Source organism: Vespula vulgaris, chromosome 9, assembly GCF_905475345.1.
Source record: "Vespula vulgaris chromosome 9, iyVesVulg1.1, whole genome shotgun sequence".
Lineage (NCBI taxonomy): Eukaryota > Metazoa > Arthropoda > Insecta > Hymenoptera > Vespidae > Vespula > Vespula vulgaris.
In genome coordinates this window covers 2,725,221-2,744,578 of record NC_066594.1, presented here as the reverse complement: position 1 = coordinate 2,744,578, position 19,358 = coordinate 2,725,221, and the positions used below count along the sequence as shown (strand labels likewise).

At 26.3% G+C, this 19,358-nt stretch overlaps 1 protein-coding gene across 5 annotated transcripts in view; it reads right to left on the bottom strand.

The window, feature by feature from the left end:
- The window catches only part of LOC127066131 (FERM domain-containing protein 5), an 80,146-nt gene that overhangs the window by 45,291 nt on the left and 15,497 nt on the right, over positions 1 to 19,358 (bottom strand). For all 5 annotated transcript variants that reach the window (XM_050999488.1, XM_050999489.1, XM_050999490.1 and 2 more), the window contains one exon: positions 9,453 to 9,557. In XM_050999488.1, coding sequence (XP_050855445.1) covers positions 9,453 to 9,557 — 105 coding nt within the window. The remainder of the gene's footprint in view (positions 1 to 9,452; positions 9,558 to 19,358) is intronic.

Genomic DNA, 19,358 nt, shown 5'->3' with positions numbered 1-19,358 from the left:
TTTGCGCAGAGTTAGCGCAAAGTTAGAGCAGGGTAAGCGCAGAGTAAGTATAGGATAAGAACAGTCTTCATTAAGAAAGAAAGTCTTTCAAGTTTTCAATCTTTCAATTTCATACATTATCAACTATTAATAGATTTCTATCTCTTATTATAAATAAACAATGTAAAATTTATATAATTATAATACAAATTTAAGTGATTTCATTGCAATTATCTCCTTATTACGAAAGAAAAGAAAAAATTTAATTTTAATAATTATTAACAAAATCGATTTTATTATAACAATATTATTGCAATATATAAATAAATAAAGAATAAATTACCTTTGAAAATGGTCTTGGTTTGAAGTCTCTACGACTTTCCGTTCCGAAGATATCGCCTTCGAAAGATTTCCATTCATAATTCGCGTAGTACAGCTGTTCGTAGTAATAGTATAGTAGTAGTAACTTAATCAGCTGGGATGCGTAAATTCCCGGAATTTATATAGGTCAGTGTGTCACTGAGCCAATTTGAATGAAATTATTTAGGTAAGTGGGTCAACGTAATCTCTTCCATTTACATGGATATATCTCCGGAAGTAAAAATCGCAGAAACATGATTCAAGTACCATTTTAAAGGGCAGATTTTTCTCTATTTTTCATCCTATTGTTTATAATTAATTAACAATTTGTTATAAACAATTTCTATAAACAAATTCATATGAATTGAACTCATCTTATTTTACCAACAAAAAATCCACTTTGCGACTGTTTTATACAAAATTACAATAAATTAATAAGTAATTAATAAACAAATTAGTATTTTATTGAATAAACGATTTTTTTTAGATTATTAATAGTCATGTCTTCCATTTAGATACATGGGAATATCTCTGAAATTAAAAGTCATAGAAACTTGATTCAAGCACTATTTATTTACACTAAAAGGCAGATGTTTTTCTATTTTTCACTCTTTTGTTTATAATTAATCAACAATTTATTATAAACAATTTCTATAAACAAATTCATACGAACTAAATTCATCTTATTTCGCTGACATAAAATCTAGTCTGAGACTGTTTTATAATATAATAATAAATTTATAAATAAATAATTGGTTTTATAACAATTTAATAAAAAAAAACTAAATTGTTATACTCTTACGATTATTAATTAAACTATATTAAATATTAATATGTTTTGTAAAAATTACTTTTCAAAACTACTTTTCTCCAAAAAATTAGAAGAAATAGAAAGGAAAATGAAGCGTTTTAAAGTCGAAGAAGTTTCTATTAAAAATGTTTCACTCTGGTCTACATTGTTTCTCGATAACGTTCAACTTTGATATATATCACAAGAGGCTCTGTTAATAACGTAACTCACCCCTTCATCCCCTTCTTTATCCCTGTTGGTAGTTCTGTTTCATCGAATATTGCCGAACCGAACTATCTTTCCAAAAATGGGCTATACCAGTTTTATTAAAAATATGCCGATGTATTTTGAATATATCTACAGTCTCGACTCTCTATCTCTCTCTCTCTCTTTTTTTCGATAAAGAGAGAAAAAGATACAAAAGTTATTTAATAAAAAAAATATCTCTTTATGCAGGAACGAATGTTATTTATTGACCTTTCTTAATAAAAACAGTAAAAATATATTATTTTATTGTTTATACGTATTTTATTATTTATATGACTTTAATATTATTTAAAAATAGATATATATAATATCATATTTGAATATAATACCTATATAGATTATACTTCATAATAAAATATAAATATGAATAAGATAAAAGAGCAATATCTTTTTTAGATGCATTTTCTTTCTAATTTTTATATTTCAATTAAACTATTATATAATTTCTCACAATAACAGCTGATTTTGAAAGAAAAAAAAGAAATTTTCATGAATTGAAACAGTAAAAACAGTTGGATTTGTATTAAACCGGGGAACTGTAAACACCGGTTACGTGGAAGATTCAGAAACAAAAGGTTTTGCTTTGTGGTTTGTGAATTCCGTTATAATTTCCTCGGCCATGAGATGGCAACCTCAGATATTCATAGTTTCCGCCTTTGAAATTCTACGTCAAATTCAGAACTTTCTTGTTTCTTGTTTCTTATCTATTTCGAATATGAACGAGATACGGATTACCAAATTCAAGAGGATCTGACAGTAAGATCGTTTTAATTGATAACTGAAAAATATTTTATATAGCAATTATAATTTAATCTTGAATATATGTATATTTTTGCAGAAATATAATATATTAATAAACTCGTACAATTAAATCATTGTTATAATTTCTAAAAAAGAAACAAAAAATATTATTATAATATATTTATAATTAATTAATTTACTCAATAAAACTAGTATAAAACATTTTTCTTTTTCATAATAATTTCAAAAAAGAAGGTATACACATTAAAGGATTATGTTAGATTCAATCGCATTAATCGTATGTGTCATAATTTTTCGAAAGAAAAACATCGATTCTCTTTTTCATCGATTAAACCAATACGAAAGTTGGAAATAAAAGGAAATAGAGAGTATAATCATTTTCTCGCTTGTTATGAGGTGTTAACAGGAATTATCTTTATCATTTCTATGACAAGTCCTTTTAATAATAGAAAAAGAGAATAGAAACATAATGGATACGTATATAATATTATTATCCGATAGAACAATGTTAATAGATGAATAAATATTTTTATTCGATGAACATTAGAAAAATTATTAAAGTAACTGGAAGTAACGAAAATGAGTAAAACCATAAACGAACGAAATAAAAATTAATGAATGTCTAAAATATTTACAACAATTTGTAATACGAATATGAATAAAATACATGATTTAAAAACAAAAATACTTTTCCGATATACACGACAAATATAATTTTTATGTTGAAATAAAAAATGGAGAAACGAAATAAAAATTTATTTTCCACGATTTTAATATGACAAAATGCAATGATTTATAAAAAAGCAGAGAAGAGAAAACTTTTATTTTCAATGAAACCAATGAAAATTTTAATATTGAAATAACAAATAAATAACGAATTAAGAGACTTGATAAAAAGAAGAAAAAATACCTGTGTCGATGATGTTTTTTTTAACTTTTATAATTTTTTGAAAATATAAATACGAACCAAGTATTATACATGATTTAACTAAGAGAAATCTTGAGAACGAGACGAACTGATAATATAATATATAATATATAATACATAAAATTTGATTTGTCAACAAAATGTAGGATAATGATGATACTCGAGATTACTTTGAATATATACTTAACAAGGGAAAGATAAAGATAGAGATAGAAAGATAGAAAGAAAGATAGACAGACAGAGAGAGAGAGAGAGAGAGAGAGAGAGGATATGATCCAGTACACAAGAGTGCAGTAAGATTAATCTTTGAGAAGCTGACGAACGTCTGCGGATGTCTAGGCGGACAATATTGATTTTTTCCAGGTCTTAAAGCGTACTCTTGAGCAGACTGACGAAGGAGAGAAAGAGAAAGAAGGAGAGAAAAGGAGAAAGGGAGAGGAAAAAAGAAAAAGATAGAGAGAATAAAAAAGAGAGGACACGAAGAGTTTTTCCTCCTCTCGGATAAAAGTACCACAAATGATAAAACTTTCTTGATTCTATGAGACACCATGTGTGTGTGTGTGTGTGTGTATTTGTGTATTGCGTGTATGTATGTGTTAACTCTTAAGGAATCTTTAGAGATTATTATGAATCGACTCGCAAGAAGAGGGCTCGCGCATGAAAAGTAACGAAGCACGATTTAGCGATCGTCAAATCGTCCAAACTTTTCCAACTTTGAACTTCGTTTCTTTTGATTATTATTTGTTCTTCTCAAAATTTTTACTACTTCTTCCAACTTCTTCCAACTTCTTCTCACATTGTCATATTTTATATGTTTTTATATAAATTGAATATCGAATTTTGTATCATTGTTTAATCATTATTCATTGATATTAATAATCTCAGTAATTTTCTTTGTGAATTTTACTTTATTTTAAACTTTTTTTGTTATTTTGTTTAATTTAATAGTAATTATTCTTTAATATTAATCGAAAATTATAAATGATTTCTATAATATTAATGATTATTAAAAATTAACTTAGATTAAAATATATACAAGTAATTGTAAATTGATAATAATAATAAATTATCTAAATATAATATAATTGTATTGTGATAATGACTAAATAAATTAATAATAATAACTATTTAAAATTACTCTTATTATTAACGTTAATAAAAATTGTTGGAAAATCGATAAAAATTGATATAATAGAATTAAAATGAGAAATCATAGTGAAAGATCATTGTCCTAAATAATAAATGTTCTCTTTTTATTTTCTCTCGACGATTGAATTTCAAGTAACGTCTACTAACGAACCGACATCCTCTTTCGAAGAAGAGATAAGGAGCTTTGCAATTAGTAGGACGTAGCAATTAATTATCAGCGAAGTAGCGCGCTAGTATGAATATCTGAATTGGATTCATCGTTCCCTTTTCGAGAAAATTCTGAGAAAATACAATACACTGTACTGATTCTATTGTATGTGTGTATGTGTGTGAATTACATCGATGTTTTACGAATTAAATCGAGAGTTTTTTTCGTAATGTTTCATTAAGGTGTAAATATTTACTTTTATTTTCCATTTCCATTTCTTTCTGCCTTTTCATACTGTACATTCCAAATGAAAGTTCAATTCTACAAAATTTATATATTTTTTCCATCTTTCTATTGATGCATATATATATATATATATATATATATATATATATATATATATGTACGTGTATGTTTTATCAATTCCACTGACTTTTTCACGAGTTTCATTTGCTTATTTCTTTTTCTTTTTCTTTTATTTTTTCCCATTAAAAAAGAAGACTCATTTTCTTCTGTATTTTTTATTGTTTGTATTTACAAGCACGAAAAGAAAGAAGTACAGAACAAACAATTCTGAAATTTACGAGTTGAATATGTTGTTATAAAAAAAAAAGAAGACAAAAAATAAAAAATGAAAAAAATTCAAAGATCACATCGTCTCAAAGATGGACATTTAATTATTGACGAAGAAAAAGAAAATAAATAAAGAAGAACAAATAAAAAATGAAAAGTCATGAATCGATTGTGTTCAATCGTCTCGATTATTTAAGTTCAAGGTGAGTTCAAAGAGTGAAAGACGCGGTGTCGTACTAGCTGGAGAAATTATTGATAATTAATTCAATTCTTGCACCGACACTTAACCCTACATTTCATAGTGTATCATTGGTATGATACATAATTTTCTCTTGTTGTTAGAAGTTACTAAGATGACACTATAATTACGTAGACTAGCCAAGGTCATGTTTTGTTTTATTAGTTCACACATCCAATCAATATTATCCAACAAGTACCTAAAAGATTAGTGGTAGATTCTGCATTCCTTTTTTTTTGAAAATAATAACTAAATAACATTTTTTAATTTTATATATAAAACTATTTATTTTTCTTTTTTTCTTTTATATTTGCAAACTCTATTTTTCTTTCTATCACATAAATTGTTTCAAGATAAACAATGATAAAAATACATTGGTTTATTTAAAAATTCTCAATCCTTCGATCTCTTCTATTTCTTTTTATTTTTCAACTGCTTTAAATCAATGCTATTTCGAACTCTACGAAGAAATCGAAATAATGAAAAATTAAAATTCAGAACATTACAAAAAATAACAGACCAAGATACGAGACTACGTTTTAATATACTACTTCTAAGCTTCAGTCTAATCGCAAAGCAGCGTTTTTTCTACTGAAAATGGAAATAAGATACACAGATAAGAAAGGAGGAGAAGAATGCAGGCTTCTCTCGTTTTCTTCACCTTGTCGTTGTCGTCGTCGTTGTCGTCGTCATTGTCGTCATCGTCATCGTCATCGTCGTCATCTTTGCAAGACTTTGCTCTTTGAAAACCCTCGAGCGTTTCGAGCGTATGAAGTTACTAGGTGCATACTGACCGCACATAAAAATTTCAAGGGACCCTGGCCCACAAGTGTAAAGCATGCCATTCATCTTCCGATCTCTACTTTTCAATCTTCATTTCCTTTTTCTTTTTTCCTTTTATTACAAAACGAAACGGAAGAAACTGCGAGCAGTGAATTTAACGGGAAAAGGAAAAATTTTTTCTTCGTCAAAATTTACCTAGAATTTTAATGTCTTTATTTCATTATTTAATGATTAATTTTTTGTTGTTTCTCTTATTCATCTTCTCGCATATTAATTACTAGTTAATTAATGACATTAAAATAAGTAAATAACTGATACTTAAAGAGAGGAAAAAAGAGAGAGAGAGAAAGAGAGAAGGAGAATGCAGATTTATTTATTTATTTATATTAATTAAAACGACAGGAGTTTTAAATTTAAGGACAAAATGAATAATAAATTAATTTTGCTAGATGTTTAGAATTGTTTATATTACATTTCTCTATGTAAACTATTAGTCATTTTTCTATACTGTCCTTTTTTACTTGCAATAATAACTAAGACATGAAAAACAGGACAATGACCAGTGATGTAACATTACCGATCGAATTCAGTTACACAGGTAGATTCATAAATACATACATACAAAGAAAACATCATTCTTCTGAGCAACTCAATGCCAATGTTATCCACATTTTCAGTATCCACAAAATTCAACGAAGATATTTTAGTATCCTGTTTCTCGTGATTCATACTGTATAGGTAACTAAATGTGCACGGATATAACGCGATGAATAGACCGATATTTCCTCAAGGCTCCCTACCCCTGGTTTCTATTTTTAAACAATACCAGAATTACATCGATGACCTAAGAATACCGATTACGATAGAGTTTCCGCGACGCGAATTTAACGACGAAAAAAATAAAAAAAAAAATATGTTCTTTCTATCTCTCTCTTGCTCTCTCTTTTTATTTTACTTTCGCTATCTATATATCTATTTCTCTTTCTCTATTTTACTTATCTTTTTAATCTATTTAACTATCTCTCTCTTTCATATTCCGTTTAATCTATCTCTCTCTCTTCCTTCCTCTCTTTCGTACATGCCTTTTCTAGTTATCTATTTTTCTCTCTCTTGCTTGCCTTATCTATACCTATATCTATCTCTCTTTTTATCTCTAAATGGATAAAATACTTAAATTGTAATGTCACCTGATAGAATACTCTGCTGTTAGAATTTCTAAAGAAATCAAGTATCAAAGTAGAAACTCGGATAACTAATTGTAAGATTATTTTAACTCGAAATGTTACGAGTTTGAATTACTATAGCAAATCTCTCCCTCTCCCTCTACTTCTCTCTCTTTTTCTCGAATCTTTTTATATTTTTAGCGTACTAGAAACTAAAAATAATTCTCTTCCATTCGTCAGTATAACAATCTCCGGTTGATAATAAATATATAGCAATAATTGTTGATTTTTTCGAAAGCTATTTTTTATCAAACTCGAGCTAACGCGTTTCTATTTTATTTTCTACTTTTTTTTTTTTAGCACAACTTCTTTGAATATTTTTTTTTTCTTTTTTATTATTATTATATTATCGTGGGAGAAATCGTTCTTATCTCTCATTTATTATGTACATATATGATTTTTTTCATTTTATGCGAGAGACGTGATTTTTTAACAAAATTTTTTCGAATTACACAATTTATTTTTTTCTTTATTTTTATTATTATTATTATTATTATTATTATTATTATTATTATTATTATTATTATTATTATTATTATATTATTCTTGTTGCTGTCAAAGACATCATTTGTTTCATATATTTAGTATGTAATTTTTAGTTTGAAAATTTTTCTTTTTTTTTCTTTTCTTTTTTAACAATTGGAACCGAATCAAACGTTGCGTATGCAATTCTAATATTTTTAAATGCTGTTCTATTCATTGATTCGATTAATTCAAATTATATTACGGAAAATACTACAGTATAACTCTGAAAGCGATTTTGTAAAGCGAACCATACGTGCTAACGGGAAATAATTGAATTGGAATTACTTTTCGTAGCGTGAATGAATCGTAAAACATACGTTTCGTTACCATCCCAATCGAGAATCGTTTGAGTTCGTTTGACTTTTTTATCGATTTACGAAATAAATGAAATTGCGTTACGTATAATTCTCTCTCTCTCTCTCTCTCTCTCTCTCTCTCTCTCTCTCTCTCTTTATTCTACATTGATGAATCATAAATTATTTTCATTTATTTTTGAAATCCATACTCTATATATTCGATACAATAATTACAAAAATGTTTAATATAAGCATCCTTTTGTCTATAAAAGCCAAATTAAAAGTCAAATTTCATATAAAAAGAGAAGTGTAGAAAAATTGATCAACTTATAAAATATTTTATTTAGAATAAGATAAAATGAAATAAAATAAAATAAAATATATTTATTTTAATGCCTCATTTATTTTAAAACAGATATTATATCGAATGTATTAATATGAAAATGTGGCAATAAAAATTATGTGAATGGTTGAATCAATTATTTAATTCTTATTGATATTATTATTGTATTCTTTTTTATATAGGTATATATATATATATATACCTATATATGTATGTATATGTAGTTTAGACTTATAATATTGAAAAAACTACAAAAAATTGTATCGATCAATTTAACTTTCAAGTAACTTATATGCATATCTACTTGCATTTGGATATGCAAACACATGCATTTAGGTATATTTATTACTGATAGTTCTTTGAACCATCTCGTGTAAGTTTTGCGATGCTATTTAAAAAAAGATCAAAAGATGAATGAGAGATAAAAAATAAGAAAAATAAAATACAAATTGATCGATGAACGAAGCACGAGACGAAAAGTTCGGCTGTTAATTCATTTTTCGAACATTCGTCAAGTTTCTCCATTTTACGTGCAATTATTTAAAAATAAAGTAATCATCGTTAACGCTATATAACTTTTATGTAACTTTTTTTTTAAGTAACATACTTACGTATACATATCTGTACTTTTTAATTTCATTTCATTTTCTCGCCATAAGAAGATTATTTAATTCATATTCAAAATTTTAAATCTTGAAATTATACATATATATTATTAGTTTTACATTTTATAATCTTTTTTCTAAACACAAGAAATATTATTTCATAGAGATTTAACAAATCAACAGAGGTTTTTAAATCATTTCGTAGCTTTAATCTAATTTGTAGAATCTTTCGAAACAACGAAAACTCTTTTATGACTTTTTCTTATTGAAATATTATTTTTCATTAAGAAAGGCGAAGATAAAAAGAGACGAAGATATTAAATATATTCTTTTTATAAGTATGTAACCATCAAAAAAAAATTATTCAAAAAATGTAATCGCTAGCTTTTGAAAAATACTGTCGAAGCTACTACATATAGTTCGATATAATTTTGTCATAATATTAACATATGTTATATCATTTTATATATAAATAATACTCACTCTTTGTCTACAATGATCAACGTAACGAAGTCCGAAATAGTCCGTTTCCAAAATGTTGAGTTGCTTGCACACATATTCGAGAATGTACATTCCTTTATGTTGAGGCTGTAACGAAATGAAATATTGTAAGAAAATTAGTCGACTTACAATTTTTACTTTTTTATTCAATTCTTTTTTGTTGGAAAATAACATATACTTGTCCAAATATTTTACAGGTCAACAATGTTTGAAATAAATATCACAAGAGACCATGATCGAGAACATATATGAAAACCTTAAACACTTTTAAAAATATAACTCGAGTATATATATATATATATATATATATATATATATATATATATATATATTCACACATTATAACTCATATTTCAAACGCTTTTCCTCGAATTTCCAATTCCCAAGAGAATGTCGACCTTTAAACGATCGAACACCAAGGCTATATCGGATTTTCATCTGATCGCGATAAAAATTTTTTTTTTAATACCCACACACATTTCCTATTTTTTCTGTACATCAATTTTTACGTTCGAATGATACCTTTGTGCTTAAGAACATCCTTTAAAAATTTTTATACTTTATTTATAGAAATTGAAAAACAAGAGTCTGATACATTATCAAATCAAATCGGAGAACTCTTTTAAATTTAAGGTTATTTCGAGAATTAATCGTTGAATAATTTTATAGATAATATAGAAATTAAATAGAACGATACTAATAATAGGAAGAAATAAAAATAATAATAACTATAATAATAATAACAATAATAATAATAATAATAATAATAATAATAATAATAATAAAATACAAAATACAATTTAACCCTGCATAACGTTCATATATCGCCGTCTTATTTCATTAATTCAGCAGAAAATTAATTATCACTTCGTATCCAAAGATTAATGTTTGCTAACCATAAATCATATTTATCATAATAGTTATTTATTACTCAATTATATTATTATAGTATTATATTATTACATTGTCGTATTATTAGTACTAAGTAATATATATATATATATATATATATATATATATATATATATATATATGTTTTACATTACGATAATGAAAAAAAGAAAAGAAAAATTCGATCATAAAAGATCATGATATACGTGTACACATTTCTAATAGTTGGAAATACGAATTTTTTTACACGAATAAAAAAAAAGAGAAAAAGGAAAAAACGTTAATAAGTAAGATTCATAGCTCTCAGATTGGCTCATATTTTGCATGATATATTATTGCAATGTTATGCAGTAAGCGACACGAGACAGGAAGTCCGATAAGAGAAAGAAATATTTCGCTTACGAATCGAGTTTACTATTCATCTCTTTCTCTCCCTCTCTCTCTCTTTATATCTGCTTCTCCCTCTCTCCTCCTCAAAAGATTCCATTTTAATACTGAACACAACAAAATGATAACTCAATGTTATAGTAAAATCGTATTTAATTGCAATTAAAATAACTAATGCATAGAACATAGCTAAGATATTAAAAAATCAGAAAGAAAGTAAATCAAAGTTAGTTATAGAGAAATTAAGAAAATAATTATATTGCAAACAGGTGTTACTAGTTCATAGCTCGTTATTTATAAAATTTTGTTCGAATCAGCGTTTTTTCCTACAAAGTTTTTTTTTCTCTGAGGACTACATAACACGTTGATAAAATGGCAAAGACCAATCCGACGATGAAACGTAAGATCATAAATCAAGATTCGAAAAGCTCTAGCAGTATTTCTAGTTGGATAGTCTCCATCGAACGAACTAACATGGGTTCTCGTGCAAACTCTTCTCTCTACCTCTCTACCACTCTCTTCGCATCTCTCTCTTTCTCTCTTTATCTATCTGTATCTATCTATCTATCTATCTATCTATCTATCTATCTCTTCTTTCTTACCGTTTGCTAGAAAAATGCTAACACTTTTACCAACGATCAGACTTTGATATACGAACTTCGAACTACGTCTAAGCTAACATCTTCTCGCTTGAACGACTTGGAAAAATTTTTATAAGATTGATGTAACATGTAACGCTTACGTAACAGGTTCTTTCGGCAAATTTTATGAAAACAATAAAATTAAAAATTAAGAGAAAAGAAAAACATACTGATTTTTTTTCGATACGATGGAATACGAAATGTTTGATAAAAGTATTGACGAAATTTATTTTTTTATAATTATTTATAACTTTATCAATAAAGAGTGTTCAAAATTATACTAAAAATTTGTGAAAAATATTTTTATTCATTTGAAAAATAATATTTATATATACATAAAAAATATATGTAAATCAATTATGTGATTTTTATGAATGATTAAATATAATTTTAAAAACTTTTATTCGTTTTTACTCCTAGATTTGTAGAATGATTTATCATAGTATCGAAGAAATATACCGATGATGAAACATATATATAATGTTATCGATTAACCTGTTACATGCGTTAAGATGTCGGTCAAGACGTCAAAAGAGCAGATCTACATAAACATTACTAATATGTATTTCTTGATATATAAATCATTATATACAAACATATACACTATATATTTTTAATAAGATATAACATTGAAAAAGTAAAACTTATGAATTATATATTATATAAGAATAATTTCTTATGAATTAAATATTACAAAATTATAAATAAATTATTAATTTATATTCGAAAATTATTGTTTAATAGTTTTTCATTATATAACTTTTTGTTTTTATCCGTAGATAAAAAAGAAAATTAAATTAAAAAGATTAATAATAATGATAATAATTTCCATGAATGTAGGAAAAAGATGATTCTTTTTCTTCTTTCTCGTTTTTTTTTTTTTAATCTTCGATAACGTTTAATCTATATTTTTTCTTTTAACCTTGTAATTATAATTTATTATAATTTATTCAACTTAGTATCATATTCCAGTATATTTCTTCGCACTTATATAAGAAAAAGAAAATGGCGGGACGATAAAGAAAAAAGATAGCAGACATTAAAAATATGTAGATTTGAAACGAATTTTCGTAGCTCATTCCTTAAGTGGAATTAAAGCGAAAGAAAAAGGTGATATCGTGAGTCGAGGAGAACAAACGATAGGATCAAAGTCACGAAAATCGGATTTCCTAATTGCCAAAAGCGAGATAGCGTGGCGTAGTAGTGTTATCTAAAAAGGGGTAATTCGGAAGACTCTAAGAAGGAATACCATTGATAATATATCACTTTGGAAGAATGCCAATTCGAGCCGTTTGGTAAGACGTCATGATGTTGTCTTATTTTATTCCCCTTCTATAGGCTTTATGCAAGAAAAAGATATATATATCACTTGCATATCTACATATATAATATATATTATTGTTACTATATTGTTAATATTATTGTTAATATATGTATCATAAATAAGATTATACAATTATATTACTTATAATATTTTTTCATTGCATACTATTGAATTCTATTACTTCTAACCTTTTCTATCAAGTAATTTTTTCAATTAATACAGTTTCTTCAAGAAATTTATTTCATATCAATGATTTTTCTTTCTTCTCCGATAAGAAATTATGGAATTATTCAATATCGTTATCAATAATATTTAAACGAATTATCGAGAAGTTCAACGAATAATATTGGTTTTTCGTTCGAGTCGGAACTGTTAATACTTCTTATTTCTTTCTTATTTGCAATTTTGTATCCAATACTCGAATTACCATTTCTAGTCTACATTATTACAGAATGAATAAGAAAAAGTGACGTAGACATTTTTAAAAAAGAATATACTCGATATGTTATCATTATAGCTCGATGATAAGTATACGGTAAGTTTACGAAGTAGGATTACGTGAAAACGGTAGCAAAATTGTTATGTAAGCTCAATGTAAAAGTAAATAAAAAAAAGAATATTAAAAATAAAATAGAAAAAAAAGAAAAATCAAAAAAAAAGAGAACAATAAGAAACAATAATACTATACGATAAACAGATACGATTAGAAGAAAAACGAAATAATAGAAATATAACAATAAAAATATTCTACAAAGTTGTGAGTAGAAAAATGAAAATGAGACTTACAAAATAAAAAGAAAATATGTGTATACATAAATTTTTACCTTATACTACTTTATTATACAAGTTAAAAGTTAAGTAATAGTGGAAACATAAAGGACCGCCGTGAGAAAATACAAAAGACGATTAATCGAACGCCTACACACGAACGACGACATTTATGCTAAGCTAAATGTTACTTCAAGACTTGAACTTTGCAAAACGAGCCACGACATGGCACGTTTCACCCTACAACGAAGGATCGTATCCGGAAACGAGCTCGTTTAGAGGGACTCCAGGAGTCGAAGCTACAGAATATAAGGAAAAAGAGAGGGAGAAGGTGAAGTGTTGGGTACTGGTATACCTTTAATCTTTCCGAACACGCAAATTTACCTTCTAGATTCAATATATATGTATATCTATAATATATAGGTATATAAATACATATACTTTCATATATATGTATACATGCCATGATACATGCAAGTGTGCACTTGTGAAAAAAATAATGCATGTACATATGCACTTGAGAAAAAAAATATGATCGTAAGTATGTTATTCAACCTTGAACCATTCATCTTTCTCCTCTAATTTCCTCTTTTTTCTCCAACATTTTTTTCAAACTTTAATCAAAATAAATATATATAACTTATTACATTTGCATGAACTCTCGAACATTTCTTTTTTTCAAAATGCCTTACGAAGTGCTATGCTCTAATACTTTTTTATCTAGAATGCATTATCGAGAAGTCAATTCATAGAAACAAAAAATATGCAAAAGTACAGTTATAAATATATATATATATATACCTACTTATATACATACTTATTAAAACATTATGTTCTTGTACGATCATTAATAAATGAGAAAAAAAATAAAAAGAAAATGAACGATTCAGTATCGTGTCTTGAACACTCGGTAATTATTACGTAAATGTAATAAATTGTAAGTTCTTGCTTCTCACTATTTTCTATTTATCTATATATAGATATATATATAGTATATAGATATATATATGTATATATGTATATATATACCTCTCGTTATCTCTTTCTCTTTCTATTTCTTAACCATGACCTTTGTGTCACAAATGACAGTATTACTACCACTTAGCACGAAACAAAACACGAAGGTAATTATTACACGATGGTAATTATACATTGTGGACGTATCAAAAGCATACATATGCATGCATGTATAGTATATTATATATATATATATGTATCTATGTCTCTGAGATTACACTATTATAACAAGGACATGAATGATTAAAACTCCATAAACCTTTTTAATAACGTTTTCCTGTTATTAGACAAGTTAAAGTGTTATAAAAATCTATGTCGACGATTAGAAACTTTTTCTCATCTTATTAAGTTTTCTCTATTTCCTGTTGATAATGATTAGACAGATTATATTATTATGTATAAAATTTCAATGAAACTAAATAAGTTCAGTGTTTAAATATAAATCATGATTTTAAAAAATTCTTTTATCTCACGTTAATTATAATTGGATAAATTATTTTATTGTTTTTTCGAGGTTATTACTAAAGTATAGAATTTCAAAATTACTTCACTTCGAATAAAAATCATTTTCTTTTTTCTTTTCTTCTTTTTTTTTTGAGTGATTAAATAAATTGTTGCTTTGTTTGAGTCTGAAAATGTGATAATATTGATCTTTGTGGACGATTCACGATCGTCGTCGAAGTGGCGCCTGTTTGGCCCAAAACATCAGCTAGAAATCTTATTCTCGTATTTCACTTTGTAATTCACTTCATCTGCTTCTCATTGTTATTCTCCTTACGTTCGATCTATCTTCTATAGGTTCTAAATCTATCTATCTATCCATGTATTCACTAATATTTGAATTAATTTTATGGTCTAACGTGTTTTGATGTCTTAGTTTCCATCTAATTCATAAATATATTTCATTAAAATATATTTATTGCTTAAACTATTTTAATCTATTATTTATTACTTGTTTCTTAATTTATTAATTATATAAAAAGAATTCAAATTCTCTGTGATGAAAATTGATTTTCTTCGTGAATTTTCTTTTTTATTTAATGGAACTTACATCACTGTGAAAAATAATTTTGTAAATGAAGGCCAAAAAAAGAAGCATACAAAAATCTATATTTATTTTTCGGTAATAATAAAAGAAAAAAAGAAAAAGAAAGAGATAAACGAGAAAATTTCTATAGTGAAGTTTGTTCTTCTTTTCTTTTCTTTTTTTTTTTTAATTCAATTAATATCAGCGTTCAAAATTAATTTTCTTTTGATGTAATTACGGTTGAGTGAAGGTAAAAAGCTCTTTCAAAGCTTTACATACTAACGATAGAATTGGATGATCGAAGAAACCGCGAAAAACGATAACCTTTGCTCCTTCAAACGTTCCCGTTTTATTTTCGGAAGTTATCGAAAGACGATGTTCGATACAACGACGATACGTCTGATACATGCATACATATGTACATATACATTATGTATAACTTTCGCTTGTTATATACATTCTCTATTGATAAATACCGTCAAAATGTAACAAACTTATATGTGTACATACATGTATAAATATATAAACATGTTGACGATATTCATAAAGATCAAAACAAAATCTTGTTTTAACAAAAAAAAAAAAATAACATATATTTTTTTTTAATTTTAAATCTATGAAATTTATTTCGGTCAAGAAAGAAAGAGTTTTATATATATTATATATATAATATATATATATATATATCATATATGTGTATAATATTAAAATTGTATAGAAATTATTAGACTACATCTAATCCTCATATAATCGTTATATATTATATTATTTAATTAAGATATAAATTGTATTAAAAATACTTTCTTTTAACATTACTTATCTGCTTCAAAGCAATAACTTCGAACAAACTTTCACGTAACTTTGAAATACACTTCGATCGTGCCAAATTCAGCATCCCTTATGCTGGCATCTTGGCTTGAAAGCAACGTGTCCCTTTTTTTCAGCAAGCTCTTTCTTATAGATACATATATATTCTATAGATACATATAGAGGAATATATACAGGGTGTCTCAGAATAAATAAGAAATATTTAAGGGATGATTTGTAGCATATCGAAACAATAAAAAAAGTCTATACAAAAAAGTTGATCCTATTTGATTTTGTTTTCAAGTTACAACAGATTTGATTCTCAACAAATTCTATTTATTCATTTTCATAAGAGATGTTCAAAATGACCTTCCACGCATCCGAATATAAGACGACTGACTTTTTACCAATGACTGTTTTCTTTCATTTTATTGAGCTTCATTCATCTAACGAAAGAATTATGGCTGTTATTTATTTGGTTATTTATTTTTAAACGTTTGGTCAGCTTTTTAAATAAACAGTGACTATTTATAATAAAGTATCAGTGCGTAACATAAGTGACGTAATCTTGACATTTATTTATTTATACTGATCAAAATATTCATATATACTGATCATTTATTTAATATAATACTTATCATCAATTAATGAAAATACTGATCAAATAAATCGAAGTAAAGAATTATTGCGATAAAACATTCGCTATAAATCGTATTGTAAAATAAAGTAAAATAATACGTATCTATGTATATATTTATAAGAACATTTTTTTTTTAATTTTAGATGTACTAAAGTCACACCTAAAATATATCTCACTTATTTTGGGACATCCTGTATATATGTACATACGAGCCTGAGTATATAACTTATTCGCGACATAAATTCGTCTACGTTTTCGATTCGAGGAGCGTCTTATCTTTACGATGATATAGATATTCGTATATTTTCTCGATCTTCTTAGGTTATTCTTTTCATAAAAAATTAACAAAAAAAAAAATAAAAAAAGGACAAGAAAAAAACAGAAATAAAAAATTATATTAAAAAGGATTTTATAAATAAATAAAATTCGATTTTCTCTCTATGATGGATTAGTATCTCTTGATCTATGATTTTTTTTTGTTTTTCTTTTTAACACTAAATTTTTTTTCTCCCTTTTTATTTTTTCTGTCTTCGTATATACGAAAAAAATTTTTTCCTTTTCTTTTAATAGATGTCACCACGTAAATTATATTCTTGGCGTCAGCAATAACTTCCATATGAGATAACGACGATATTGTCAAGAGAAAATGGCACTCTCCTTGTCGTTATTTGGTCCTAGAAAAAACCTTTAAGTCTCGAATAATTTCTCCGCCGTGATTTCTTTGCCAAAATCGACGTGATGATTTTTTCGTTATAACGATCGTAGAAATATCCACAAAAGGAACGACGTACCTTGTCAAAGTTGAGACACACAATTACAATTTACATCTAATCTTATATTAACATCTAAAGAAAGAATGCTTCTTAATAATTCTTATGATCGATTTTAAAAGGAAAATTTAAAAGATAACAATTTCTAAAAGAAAAATATTATAAAAGAATATTTCATAACGATTATAAAAGTAATTCCATCCTTGATCAATCACTGTTATTACTAATGAAATAAGTTCGATAAAATAGGAATTAAAAAAAGAAAGGAAAAGGAAAAAAACACTACAAAAACAATTCAATTATTTAAATGGACAAAAATGAAAACTCATTCAATCTCCTATAAAAATTCGATCGAACATTGAAGAACACATGATATCTGAAAAAAAGAAAAGAAAAAAGACGAAGTTCAAAATGAAATGATCTTTCATAAAATTATCTGGGACACGAGATAAATAATAAACATTGAGAAAGATTTAAAAAATGTGATAAGTAAGAAAAATTCTCGAGTTAATTCACGAAAGGAAATACACACATACATATTGCATATAGATAGTGGAAAGTTCATAAAAGGAGACAAGTGAGAGATTGATAAGTAGAAGAGAGAAAGCAAAGTCTCGTTTAGCTTATATCAGACACAAGTAAGAAAGAGACAGCGAGTAAGGAAAGAGAATAGTTTGTATAGTGCCGTCAGTCTGACTGGCTACTGGTCGTTCACTACTACCGTCTTGTCACACATTTTCATGGATCTATAGATCCCTTCTAAAAGTAAGACGTGAACACTTACACTATACGTATATATATATATATATATATCTTTAGCAAGGAAAGAGAGAGAGAGAGAGAAAGAGAGAGAAAGAGATAATAAATGAGATTTGTTTTTAATGTTTCTTTCCTCTCTCTCTCTCTCTCTCTCTCTCTCTCTCTCTCTATTTTTCTATTTATTGGTCAGTCTATGACTCTATTGTCAATCGATGCTAATGAAGATATAAAGATGAATGAAAAATTAACGAGAGAGAACAATCGATTAAAGTTCAATTCGATTAAATTAAAAGTTGAGAAACTTGATTACCACGATCACTCCCATGTTACTGTGACATTAACTTTCTTTAACTAGTTCAAGGATTTTACGGATTATATCTGGAATAGTGTTCAGAGATCTATAAGGATATAAGAATGCTTTCCAGAGAAAATTTACTTAAAAGGTCCACGCGAACTTTGCAATTCCGACATTTTCTATCCAAAGTGTTATTACATCTTTTTTCTCGTGACATTAAAATGAAGGACATCTAAATTCAAGATTTTTAAACAAAGTTACACTTTGTATAAAAAACAAAAGAGTTATCCTTAATTGTCCAAATCGTTCGTTAAAAATTACATGCTCGAATCTTAGATCTATTGAATAAATTATTAAAATTATATAGAAAATTATTACAGAACAAAAAAAGAAATATGTTTGTTACCGAAAATAAATAAATTATTATGTTATTACTGGTTTGATAGAAAACTTACCAAGATCTAAAATAAAGTCAAATAATTATGACTACATGACATCATACAATGTTCTGAAACATTTTTTACATTTTTAATATAATACTTAGGAAAATAGTAGCGTATAC